At 37.0% G+C, this 13,591-nt stretch overlaps 1 protein-coding gene across 4 annotated transcripts in view; it reads left to right on the top strand.

Annotated features, from left to right (window-relative positions):
• Nucleotides 1-13,591, top strand: part of KMT2E (lysine methyltransferase 2E (inactive)) — a 55,920-nt gene that overhangs the window by 34,459 nt on the left and 7,870 nt on the right. For 3 of the 4 annotated variants that reach the window (XM_054632424.2, XM_054632425.2, XM_077179108.1), the window contains 13 exons: nt 442-654; nt 2,047-2,177; nt 3,245-3,362; nt 3,513-3,622; nt 4,471-4,732; nt 5,657-5,755; nt 6,526-6,690; nt 7,672-7,980; nt 9,792-10,046; nt 10,223-10,367; nt 11,065-11,318; nt 11,470-11,526; nt 12,386-12,949. In XM_054632424.2, coding sequence (XP_054488399.2) covers nt 442-654; nt 2,047-2,177; nt 3,245-3,362; nt 3,513-3,622; nt 4,471-4,732; nt 5,657-5,755; nt 6,526-6,690; nt 7,672-7,980; nt 9,792-10,046; nt 10,223-10,367; nt 11,065-11,318; nt 11,470-11,526; nt 12,386-12,949 — 2,682 coding nt within the window. Of the gene's footprint in view, nt 1-441; nt 655-1,388; nt 1,512-2,046; nt 2,178-3,244; nt 3,363-3,512; nt 3,623-4,470; nt 4,733-5,656; nt 5,756-6,525; nt 6,691-7,671; nt 7,981-9,791; nt 10,047-10,222; nt 10,368-11,064; nt 11,319-11,469; nt 11,527-12,385; nt 12,950-13,591 lie in introns of those variants that run through there. The other variant, XM_077179109.1, reaches the window with a different exon arrangement.

The raw sequence follows: 13,591 nt of genomic DNA, 5'->3' as shown, positions 1-13,591 counted from the left end.
GGGGAATATCAAGTCTGTGTATTACAGGATAAAAGCCGGAGTTCTCCATATTTGCATTTGTTCACAAAAGTTGAGTGGGCAGGGAGATCTGACCCTCCAACTCCTGCACTTAGATTCGTGATGCAGTGCAGTTGTGGGAGGAAACAATGTCACTCTCCATTCTCATCCCACTAAGAGCAGGAATCACTGTTGAGGAGGGAAGGCATTCCTGAACTTGGGTGACACTTACTAAATAATAAAATTCTTGAAAGGACGAATGTAATGGGAATTTAACTCAATGTTTTTAAGTACTACAAAGTTTTATACTAGACTTGCTAAAGAAACCCAACCCGTAAATCAGTGGCATACCTTTGGCCCATCATTTTGTGTCTTGTTGCAGAATTTTTCTTTTTCTTTTAATATCTTGCCTTCTAATATCTGGTCGCTTACTTCAATTTTTAGGGCTCAGCTCCAGAGATTGATCCTACTGACAGTTCCAACTTTGGATGGGAAACTAAAATCAAGGCATGGATGGATCGTTATGAAGAAGCAAATAATAACCAATACAGTGAAGGTGTCCAGAGGGAGGCACAAAAAATAGCTCTCAGATTAGGCAATGGAAATGACAAAAAAGAAGTCAGCACCAGCAATCTGATTTTCAAACCTCCTGTAGAGGTAATGAGCTGTGCCTTGTTGTGTTACTGCATGCTGTGTTTGTGCCATGACATTAGATGCCTTAAAACACTCCAACCAACAAAAAACCCCCAACCAAAACAAACAAACCAAAAAAAAGCCACAGGAAAAAAACCAAAAAAAACCACATTCACTTTCTGTTCCTTGTCTCACCAGATTTGAGCATCAGAATTTTAACATATTTTTCAGATTTTTATACATTCTGTACCACCCGAGTTATGTTTACATTTGCATATCATTTATCCAAAAACGTAGCTAAGGTGTTAGTTTCAGCCTGAACATTGGGTTGCCCTTAGACTGTCTCTTGACTCACAGTCAGCTTAAGTCAACTTTGCTGCTGTTTCTCTCTGAGGGATACCTGGAGTCATTAGAGTAGAAAGAACCATTGGAACTGAATTTATTTTTTTCTCCTACTACTTGTATCAAGATATTCATTGTCTACGTTTTTCTTAAGGTGTGGTAGCTGTTCTGGATGTTCATGGTGGTATTTCTGATACTGATTCTTTTTTGACTCATGATCCTGTAATTTCTAGTTTATGAAGAAATTGTGCAGTGCTTTTTTCTAGCCTTGTTTATCGGGAATTTACCAGTTACTTACAGGCTTAAAATCAGAGCCATGTAAAAAACTTAGCATTTTGTAGCAGAAATCTCGAGGAGTAGTTACTGTAGCAGATTAATGGAAGCATCTTTGCTTCTTTTTCTCAAAGACCATCATGGCATATGGGACACCCTCCTTAGAGGAATATCCCTACTTACAGAGCCTTTTGCCTACATAGAGGCTACTTCCTTTTTCATTGGTGATGGCAGTTATGAGAGGTGTGAGTTCACTAATTGCCAGGGTATGTATTGGTTTTTAATTAAAGCCATCCTTCCATCTAAAGATATGAAAATGAATTTGGAAACTCTGTCAGGATTCTTTTTCTTTTCAATTATTATGTTATTTCCCTATTCTGTTTTGTTTTTTTTTAATGAGTTGTGAATGTTGTTTTATGTGTCTGCATGTTTTGTTTGGTTCAAAGGAATTGAAGCTTTTTGAAAGTGTTGTGCAAAACAATGCAGCAATTCATCCTTGTCATGGTGAGAGTTAAGTGCACTAAAGGCTGTAGTACTTGAATTGTAAAAACACGAATATGTTGGTTTTCAGCCATGTCCTGGAGAGCTAGGGCCAAAGCAATCCTTGTATCTAAACTGATAACTAGTAGCATTGCTAGGTGAGCAAGACAGCTTGGTCAGTTCAGTCTGGAGGCTTAGTTACAAAAATAAGGGGCTTTTTTAGTTCATATAAAATTGTTTAATAGTTCTGAAAATATAATAGGCTATTAATGGAAAAATGGTAGAAATTAAAAATTCATAAATGAATCTATGTCTTTACAGAGTTATGTGCAAAAAAACAAGAAAATTTTAAAGGCTGCCAAAGACTTGCCTCCTGATGCACTTATTATTGAATACAGAGGAAAGTTCATGCTGAGAGAACAATTTGAAGCTAATGGATATTTCTTTAAAAGGTTTGTTCATTCTTTATGTTTCAGTCAAGTAATTGTTAAAATGATGCCTGCCAAACTGTTGCTTCAAGTACAAGTGGATCTTAGTTACCAGCAGTGTCTTGTATTTTACTTTGTCTGATTAAAAGTAGTGACAACTGGAGCCTTTTCTGTCCCCTTCTCTTCTGGATAGCCTTACAGAATTGTTCAGGAGCTGGTTTTCTCTTTTTTGTTCCTTCCTAATTATAGAATTCCTGCATGCTCAGCTGGGTAGTTGTACACCTTAAACCAGGAAATAGACAGGTTCTGCCATCATAAAATAATTACTATATTAATGGTAAAGGCTTTCTCTTTTGTGAGAGAAATGGATTTTAAGTCCACGAGGCTGAGAATGAAATTGGACACAGGTCAGCTGGGGGCTGTTTTACTGCCAGAGTTCTCTAGTTTTACTGAGCAGTGTGTGGCTGCTTCCTTCTTCCTGGGGGTTGGTTTTGATGCTGCCTCTAACTGCATGAACACACCTCCTTGGGAATTTGCAGAAGGCCTCTTGGAGGAGATGGAGTTTTTGCTCAGTAAAGATACAGGGTTCTTTGGAACTTGGAATAGCAGAATTTGAAGGATGACTTCATGAAGTATTTGGAGGCCCCTTTCCTTCAGGAGGGTTGGTGCTAGTGATGCCGCAGGTGTTAGGCAGGGATGTGGTGGTCTTACTTTTTTAAAAAATTATTTTATGTGGCATATAAATTTGAGTTTCATTTTGGGGCCTGTCATAAAAAAAGTTTAAGAAATTTGAAAAACTTTACCTGTGTTTCTTCCATGTCTGGTGCTTGCTTTGTTAATGTTCTCCCTGTAGATCCTATGCAGATGATACAGGGCTGTAACTCTATCTTGAGGTATTCTGAGAATATATGTGGGGAATGTACCTGCTAAAATCATGAAGCTTAAACATAAACATGTCATTCTTAGATTAGCCTCCAAATTTGGTGCATTGTACCAAGCATCATGCTACAAAGCTGACTAGTAAGAAGAATAAGCACTGTTTAGCATCTTCAAAGATTATGAAATTCCGAATTTTCTTGTGTGTTTTTCAGGCCATACCCATTTGTTTTGTTTTACTCCAAATTCCATGGGCTAGAAATGTGTGTTGATGCAAGGACTTTTGGAAATGAAGCTCGATTTATCAGGCGTTCGTGTACACCAAATGCGGAGGTGAGCACGTTTAGAAAGTTAAACTAGGTTTAATTTACTTAAGAATCTCCTTTTTCTTGAGATTCCTGATAATTTGAGCACTCCCTACAATTTTTATTCAAGAACTTGAAAGTAATTCATGATAATATAATAACATTTTCTTGACTACAGGTGAGGCATGTGATTGAAGATGGAACAATTCATCTTTATATTTACTCCATCCATAACATTCCAAAGGGAGCAGAGATTACCATAGCATTTGATTTTGATTATGGAAATTGGTAAGTATTTGAGAATGCTGTTCTAAAATACCTCTAATGCTCAGTAAGTTACTTTGCAATTCAGAATGGCTTTGATTTTGCATCATTTACTTTCTTGTTTTAATAACACAAAGCTCCTTAGGCACTGTATTTACAATGAACAATGTGTGTGTGGGCAGAGTTGTGTATTTTTATTACTGCATTTCTGTGGCCTGCTCCTAAGCCAGCTTGGATGCAGTGCTGTGCAGACATGCCTTTGCTGCTTGACCTGGGCTGTGTGTGACCACAGAGCACGTGTGCTAATCAGCACGGGTTCAGACTATTTCAAGGTACTGGGCACTGTTAAGAGTTGTAGACATATTCCTTCTAAAAATACATACTAGTTGTGTTTAGTACCTGAAACAACTGACAGCCTGTTTCAGTGGAACATGTTTGAATTTCCTGTGTATTCAAGTGGAGCTTAAAATTGTGCAAAGTGGCTCTGAGTTTGGTGTGCTCGTGCTGTAAATTGTGTCTGCCATCTTTGCATATAAAATGAACTCTGACTTGATGCGTCTGGTTTGTGTTGGTTATATTTCCACCTAGGATTATACTCAGGTTTTAGGTGTCTTTTGGCCTTCAAGCAGAATACTGAACTTGAATTTAAAAGAATTCTGTGTGGCAGAGCTTAAAGGATTAACCAGTAGACAAGGTTTTTGAGTTACAGTAGTGTTGTATATTGTGGTGAAAACTCGAGTGACCTGCATGTTAACATGGTTGGTTTGCATTATAGCAGATGTTTAATGTGAAATATCAGTGATTTAGTATTGAAGGGTCTCATTGCTGTACCACCTAATCAAATATGCCTTCTTGCATTTGATTACTTGCAGTAAATACAAAGTGGATTGTGCTTGCCTCAAAGAAAATCCTGAGTGTCCAGTTCTCAGACGTTCCGAGCCTACAGAAAACATCAATACTGGATATGAAACTAGAAGGAAAAAGGGAAAGAAAGAGAAGGATGTTTCAAGAGAAAAAGAGACTCAAAATCAGAACATCACATTGGATTGTGAAGGAGCAGCCACCAAAATGAAAATTGCAGATAATAAACAGAGGAAGCTCTCTCCCCTCAGACTGTCCATTTCTAATAATCAGGTACTGACACAAAGATGCTCAGAAATAATTTAAACTTTCTCATCTTGGGAGTGATTTTTCATCTGTGGTTCGTGTCATATTTTCAAGAAATGACAGCTGGTACATGGAATCTTCTCCTGATCTTTCTATGTAATATACAGTGCTTATATAGAACATTTACAGGAGAACTTGTATTGTTTTTCAAAATTGAAGAGTAGGAATTGTGGGAAGAATAAAGCTGTTAAAAGTACATTTACATTTTCCCATACACTTTCTTTATGATAGCAACACATATTTCACCCCAGGAAAAAACTGCTAATTGCCTGATCTCTATGTTTAGATATATATTTTAGGACAAACTTTAAATCTTTGTCTAGTCCTTTATGTAAAAGTGAAACTGCATATAGGACTAGTGAACGCTTAATTAGTTTAAAAGTTACACTTTCAAGCTTGTTTTTTCTTTGAAAACAGAAAACCATTGTTAGGTAGGTAACTTCTGTGTTTCCATATGATGTGGCACCGTCATTAGATTCTGTAGTGAATGTTCAAATGGAAAATGTGACTTCAATTGAGTTCACTTCAGAGCTGAGTAAAACTTCTGTGTGATTGATAACATCTACTTTGGCATTCATTCCATTTCACTAAAACTATTACTTTTCTGTGGGTTTATAATATAAAGCTCCTAACTGTTTAACTTATAAAGTGATTAGAGCAGTGGCCATTGTTAGTGTCCAAAAATTTCCTTTGTTTTGAAGGTTTCATTCTGATAATTCTTTTTGCTTGGTGGGATGAGGAAGTGGGGATGGAACACTTTTCATCCTGATTTGTTAGTTTGGCTACTTCTGATGTAGTGATCTGAGGATTCTTAGTTCTTTGTAGCTTTCAGTTCACTCTAATTTACAAAAGGAGTAGAATTTCTGTAAAGCAGTCGTTTCCATCTTGCAGGAGCCAGATTTTATCGATGATATAGAAGAAAAAACTCCCATTAGCAATGAAGTAGAAATGGAATCAGAGGAGCAGATTGCAGAAAGGAAAAGGAAGATGGTAAGTTGGGAAGCAAGTAGCTGCCTAAAAGGCATCATTAAGGCTTAGTGACACCTGCTCTTCCCATGCTAATTGCTGCCTTTTGTGGGCTTGTACAATCTGAGCATGTGCAAAGTCAGATCCTTACATGAACTTAGCCTTAAAATGCAAGGCTTGCTATTTGAGAACAGTTCATCTGGGTTCATCACTGCATTCTGACAAAAATCTGCTTTTATCTTCAATTGTATATCATATTTCAGTGTCTTTAGATGATTTCTGCAATGCCTGTTTTTAGATCTCATTATTTGCTCTTTTATTATTGCTTGTGATTTGTAATGGCTATTTTTATAGCTAGCATTGGGAATTAAGATTTTCCCCTATTTTATTTTAACTCCCTACTTGAATAAAAAGTCACAGAAATCCTAATTTTTGGATTTTGGTAGAGCATTGTTAATAAAACCAGCATCTTAAAAATCTGCCTTTTTTGTTAAGTATTTGAAAAATTAAGCAAGTTCTTAAATTCAAAGTAGGATTCTCTTTTTTTGTCAAGCTGGTGTGGATGCAAGCCTTTGTTCAGAAGTCTAGTATTTGCAGGGATTGTAACATATCCCTTTAATCTGAGCTTCTGCTGAACTTGATCTTCATGTCAGACATATACTGAAGAAGAGATACTTCACATATACTGAACATGTGTAGAAGTACTTAAAAATATAGGAGCAGGAGTAATTACATATTTATATATATGAAAGATTATGACTAAAACTGATCATGGTTATTGTTAAATCCATCAGACAAGAGAAGAACGGAAAATGGAAGCTATCCTGCAAGCTTTTGCCAGACTAGAAAAAAGAGAAAAAAGAAGAGAACAGGCTTTGGAAAGAATCAGCACAGCAAAAACGGAGGTTAAATCAGAGTGCAAGGAAGCACAGATTCTCAATGATGCTGAATTTATTCAGGTAGTTATCTGGAACTTTATTTTAAAGTGCGCTTTTAACATTGCATATTTTATCAGTTTGGATGGCGAGCTGCATGTTAAGATGTATGAATTTTTTTTTTACTTTGAACTCAAATACATGTAACCAAAATGTTCTTTGACATTACATTGTATTAGGTCCTGAATTTTGTTCCAGATAAGATACATATAGAATTCTTTAGTGAAGAATTTCAGTTACATGAATTTATGTAAACATACACACACACCCACACCAGCTGTGTAATTCAGTCTGTCTTTGAAGTTCAGGATGGAACATTTATCAGTGTTGACTTTAGCCACAGGAGGTGACTGTCCTTAGGCACCCTCTGTAACCAATGAAGAACTGTTTGTTTTTTCAGTGGGTTTTTCAGGAACACATAGTATTTTCTAATCTTTGTTATTTTGAAGGAAATGAGTTAGTAAAGTGGGTTTTGTCTGAGTTCTTGCAGATGATACTTCATGTTTTATAACAGTTTTTAACTCTGTTGTTAATGGATGCTTCTTAGTTTGCAAATACTCATATAATGATTGTCAGTCAGGGTTGTTTCCCTGAGCTATGTGTGTCAGCATTCTCTTAAGTACTTTTTGTGACAAAGGTAAACACCTAGTAAACTATGAATTGCCAAAAGAGTATTGGACTGAAAGACATGATGATATAAGCAGTTGACGTCTAGCTTATGGGTGAATGAATGTCAGTTCTTACACAGATCTGTCATGATCTGTCTGGTGCTGGGTGTGTGTGAACACTGCTGATGATGGTACAGCAGGTGCTTGGGAGGAAACTGCAGGAAATTCTGTCATTTGCCTTCAAGAAGGAGAGATATGTTGTAGTTCTGACAACAAAAATGAGATTGAGACTTTCTTCTGTAAAAGAAGAGGGAACTGACTTCTTTTTTTTCCTGTGAAAGATAAGTAGCTCTAAACATGTATGGGATCTGATTACTTGACTGTTGTCTTGTCCCAGGAACCGGCAAAAGAAGAAACTGCCACCAAGCCCACCCCAGCCAAAGTTAACAGAACTAAACAGAGGAAAAGCTTCTCCCGGAGCAGAACTCACATCGGACAGCAGCGCAGGCGGCACAGGACCGTCAGCATGTGCTCAGATATCCAGCCCTCCTCTCCTGACGTGGAAGTAACCTCACAGCAGAACGAAACTGAGAATGTAGCACTGGTAGCTGAGCCTGAAACAGAAACTGTTGTTACAGAAATGGTTACTGAAACAGAAGCTCCAGCACTTAGTAAATGCCCTACAAAGTATCCAAAAACAAAGAAGGTAAGTCTGTTGAGGGATGAGGAGAAGATAGACCTTAACAGAGTTTAAAAAAAAATATAGGCTGCTTCATCAGTGTGCTACTGCATGTATGGGTTGTTTTTAAAATGTTTACTCATTTATTGAAAAATCACCATTGTATAATCACTCATTGGTAAAAGATTAAAATATGTGTAGCATTGTTTGGTGGAAGTTAGTTTGAATTTAAGACCCTTCCAAAATACATCTTCAGAGCAATTTTGCAACAAAATGTTTTCTAAGTGAGCTTTCTAAATGGATTGAAATAATATACATAACCAAAATATAATTAAAGCTGAATTTAAAGAAAAATCCAAGGAAATAAAAGTTGCCTTTCTTCCTTTGTTCATTGTATGCTTCAGATAGCAAACAATATCTCCAAGGAACTCACTAACTCCCAGTGCTTCTCAGATGTCTGTTCTGAAGTCAATGGATCTAAACACCCCAAATGTGTATGTGCATGTCTGGAGGGAAAATTCTTTACTCTTTAATGCTTTGCTTTTAAATTTCTTTCTATTAGACTGCATTGCAAAAAAAGTTGTATGAAATGGCACAATATTAAAAGACACTCAAAAATCTTAAATCTGCAAGTACAACTAAAGCAGTATAGCTTTCTGCTTTAAACTTCACAGAATGCATTAAAAAGTATTTGTAGTGTGATTTATAAGGAGTTGTGAAAATTTTAATCAGCAGAGGAAAAGTGGGGGCTGGGGAGTCAAAGGTCAAAACTTCTTGTCAAAAGAAAAATAACAATTTTAAGATGGTTTTCTATCTTAAACACCCCAACATAATTTAGATTAGTTTTTTCCAAAAGGTACCTGAGTCATTCTGTAACACAGCTTATTTGCATCACTCTTACATTGTTGTGAGAGGGAACACTTCTTCCTTTCTTGCCTATTGCTTAGCAGAAAAGAAGGAAGAAGTGTTTGATACTCTGAAACAGCAAAGTGCGTAAAATTCAGGCTTCAGGTATCTGTGAAGTGTCTCTGCATTGCATCCATTGTACCCTAAGTGCAGAGTAGGTCTTGCTTTAAAAATTAATAAAATAAAAATGGATTTTTAAAAGACAAAATAAAATGTTTTAGGATAATTTGTGTTAAAGTCTTGATATCATACTAATATTATTTACTGTTGCGTGTCCTTAATTTTGAATCACTGTAAAATGCAGGAGGTTAGTTTATCTGTTAATAAAAACTAAAATCTACTGGCATATTTTTTTTTAAACACTAAACTAGCTAGGAAATACTAGCCTTTTTGGACCAGTGTGGTTTTGTGTTAAATTACACGACATTTACTACTATGGTTGAAGAGTGTTGAAGGCAGCTGCCTGACATGTTGACTGAGGCACAGTCCTGACAGAATGGAAATCTGATGAGGGGCTTCTTTAACTTTGCTCTGTTAATGTTACACTATTTCTTCTCAGCCTGGTACTCAGGCACAAGTTTTTGTTTTAGAATTCTGTTACTAAATTGACATCCTAAATACAGTTGATCTGGGCACTTGTATTGGAATGTTCAGTGAGAATTAAATGCAAAAGAACTAAGTGTAGTTTAAAACAAAAGAAAATAACTAAGCACCTCCGCCCTTCCCCAAACTGGTGTGTCAGCAAATCTGTACTGATTTCTTCTGCTGTTCCCATGATTCCACTAAAACTGGCCTTAAACTTGGAGCCTGGAAACAAACTATATCTGGTTTGTGCAGTAGTTGACTAGGTGAATAATTGAACTAAACACTGCTAAAAAGCCACTGGTAAACAGACTCATAAAACACTAATTTTTCTCTCTCTCTCTGTTTAGCACTTGGTTAGTGAATGGTTGAGTGAAAAGAGTGATAAAGCAGGGAAGCCGACAGACACTCTACCAGAAAGGCCTCTACGCATAACCACCGACCCTGAAGTTCTGGCTACCCAGCTGAATTCCTTACCTGGCCTCACCTACAGTCCACACGTGTATTCAACCCCAAAGCACTATATCCGTTTTACTTCTCCATTCCTTTCAGAAAAGAGGAGGAAAAAAGAACCTGTGGAAAACATTACTGGCTCTTGTAAGAAGGTAATGCTTCCCTTTGTTACCGTGTTCTATCCCATATTAATTAAAAAGAAGTCTTTATTTACTAGCATAAATTCAGGCAGAAAAAGGCTGTTTGGCAAACCAGTCGTGCTATGCATTTTGAAATGTTCATCATTAAAGTTTTAAGTTGCTAATTGGAACTTCCTGGTTTTTTACAGCGTTGGTTGAAGCAGGCTTTGGAAGAAGAAAACTCAACAACGATTGACAGATTTAATTCACCATCACAAGAGAGATCTAGAAGTCCAGCCATCAATGGTGAACATAAAAGTCCTTTATTACTGAATGACAGCTGTTCTTTAACAGGTGTGAAGCTTTTGTAAATACACTACATAAGAGCTATGATGAAGTAGCTGATTGTTGGGCACTCTTTTTAAATTGATGACTTGATAAAGATTCCAGGGGTATTTGCATGTTTTCCTGATACTTTCTTTGAAAGAAATGCTTAGTTGCACATTGGTTGGGAGTTTTTCCCCCTTTAATATATATTAGATAAGAAACCATTATATATCCTAGCATTTACAGTCAACAAAAGACTACTAGTATTAAGAAGTCAGATTATAAATTTAAATTTCTATGCTTTCTATATAATTAGAATGCCTTTAAACCTTGGTAGGCCAAAGTAGCACACAGGGGGAAAAGCTGTGTAATCTTGTAGGCATAATAGAAAACTGGAGTGCACTAAAACCACCTTTTAGCTGAACAGTCTTAAAAATCTATAGCAGTTGATTTGGCCTACTCTGGAGACACAGGCAGTTCTTCCCAGCATCCAAGCATGGAATTCACTTACTGATGTATCTGTAAGCTGTTAAGAGTTTATTTTTCAGGAAGCCTGCAGGCTGTTAAAAGTTCATCTCTCAGCAAGCCTGCCCTTCAGAGATTTTTTTTGATCTTAGAATTCTTTAATGTGGAATTCACAATTTCATTACCTAAAGTACTTAAACAACTGTAAGTGATTGTTATATCTAGAAATTGTATAACTTTTTCTAATTTTAACATACAGATCTAACCACACCACTAAAAAAACGAAGACTGTATCAGCTGTTGGAGTCTGCTTTCTCAGAAACCTCCACACCTACTCCTTCTCCCTATGCCACACCAACCCATGCTGACATCACTGCCTCCGAGCCATCGTTGTTTGCTACTCCTCCCAGGGTAAAAACAGAGGATGAAGCTTGTCGAAATGGTTACAAACCCATCTATTCACCAGTTACTCCTGTAACTCCATGTATACATGGAAATACCATGCACTTTGAGGTGAGATTTATCATGGATTCTAGAGCATTCAGAGGAAGTGTTCAGACATTGCAGTGTAAATCAGTATTTTGTACTCCTGCTACAAAATGGGGGGAGGTATTTCTCTAGGCTAAAAAATTAATTGACTTGCAATTTCTTCTTGTTTATTTAGAATATTTCCTCACCTGACAGTTCCCCAGAAATAAAAAGGCGAGCTTACAGTCAAGAGGTAAGGAAATTTGCAGAACCTGCAAATGGAGTCATTGCAACTTCATGAGAATTTAAAGGCTAACTTCCCCATAGGTTTTACTCGCTTACTCCTTTATATTTCCACTTTACCTGTTATATTTTCAATTTTAAACTGGTTTCTCTCTGTATCACTTAAAAATGGTGATTTGGATCAGGATCGCCTTCTGTAATGGAAAAGAGTAACTACTGCAATTTGTAAAGAGGAACAGAAAGAGAACACTTTGCTTTCCAGGCTGTAGTTAGATTCAGATTAACATTTCTCCTTGTTACCAGCATTTCTCAGTTGGTTCTGTTGATCCCAGTTATGCTCAAAGTGAAAGAGTAGTGCAGAAGGTCAGTAAGTCAGCATAGGTGGTGGATTAGTTGAAGAGCAAGTGCTGCAGGAATATGCCTGGGTATTCCCAGCCTGCAGGGGGCATGTGTCCTCCCATGGGGCTTCATCCTAAAATTCAGAAGTGTCTTGGAAAAACTGCTCCTTCCTTCTCCTGCTTTGAAATAGGTGTTTTGACACTGAGGAGGATTGCTTTTATGTTGAAGCAAGTGCTTTCTATCTTCCTGGCCTGGGACTTGCTCCTTTTGAAGCTCTTCCCCTTCCTCTGCCAGTCATAAATAAACCCTGACACTTAATGCTTATTTTTATTTTGGTTAATTACATTCTATAAAATGCTTTAACATAATACATATGAATAGTAGAACTAGGAGTCTGGCTCTAGAATTTTCTTAAAAATTGATAAGTTCATGGTACTGGAAGGCCTTTAATCCCACTTAAAGGCGCATCTGAATGTCAGATAGGTTTGATGGAGTGTGAAAAAATAGTTACATGTTTTTTCTTCATGCAGGGTTATGACAGAGCATCGATTCTAGCACTGAATTCTTTCAGAAATTCCAACCTGACAGAAATGGGCCTGCAAGAAATAAAGACTATTGGATATTCTAGTCCAAGGAATAGGACTGATGTCACAAGGCAGTGCACTGGAGAAATGGAATCTGTGTCAGACCTCCAGCTGGGACTCGAAGTAATTGAGCAAAGTGCACTGCATAAAAACCTGGAAGCCCCCACACATGATAGGACTGATTCAAACAGCCAATTAGAAACTGCTCATTGTGGACGGGGCACAATTTATTCTTCCTGGGTAAAAAGTCCTGACAGGACAGGTGTAAATTTCTCAATGAATTCTAATTTGAGGGACTTGACCCCTTCACATCAGTTGGAGGTAGGAGGTGGATTCAGAATAAACGAGTCAAAGTGCCTGATTCAAGAGGATGCAAGAGGCATGTTCATGGAAGCATCTGTTTTTTGTACTTCAGAAGATGGAATTGCACCTGGCTTTGGAAGGACTGTCAATAACGACAATTTGATGGATGGAAATTGCACACCCCAGAACCCTCCACAAAAGAAAAAGGTTATACATTTAAGAATGATTTGGTCTGTCTTCCATTGTCTGCTAATGATGTTTCTATAACAGAAAGAACCCTAATGTAATAAAAACCAACTGATGGCTCTTATTTACATATTACAGTGTAGTAGACATTCAGGAGACATAATGAAGGGCAAAGAGCAAAGCTGCATAAAACTATTAGTAAATTTATTTTTTCAACGTAAAAGATACAAATTCTATTTCATAGGAGTCTTGAATTAATTGCCCACTAAATAATTGCTTTTCAGGTTTGAAAATGGTTGCTTATGCCACCTGGTGTTACAGTACTGTTATACAGAATATATGCTAGCATCATAGAGACCACATACTGTGAACAACTGTTATGAATTACTGCAAGAAGTTGCAAGGATAGATTTATGCTACTCAGACTTGAAAGTTAAAACTGCACAGAAATCCTTAGTTCCAAGAAATATCTTTCTTGGCTTAATTTGTTTTTTGGGTTTTTTGGGCTTTATTTGTTTGAAAAATAAGCTCAACCTAAATTTGCTACTCTCATTGAAACAGTTGCTGTAGAGAAGTGGCATTGTCATGGGTAACTCAAACCAGGGTTGGAAGTTAGTGTAATTCTTAGACTGCATTGTACTGTCAGGTTGACTCCCTTTGCAG

This window comes from Agelaius phoeniceus, chromosome 5 (assembly GCF_051311805.1).
Source record: "Agelaius phoeniceus isolate bAgePho1 chromosome 5, bAgePho1.hap1, whole genome shotgun sequence".
Taxonomy (NCBI): Eukaryota; Metazoa; Chordata; class Aves; order Passeriformes; family Icteridae; genus Agelaius; species Agelaius phoeniceus.
This window is presented reverse-complemented; position numbering and strand designations above follow the sequence as displayed.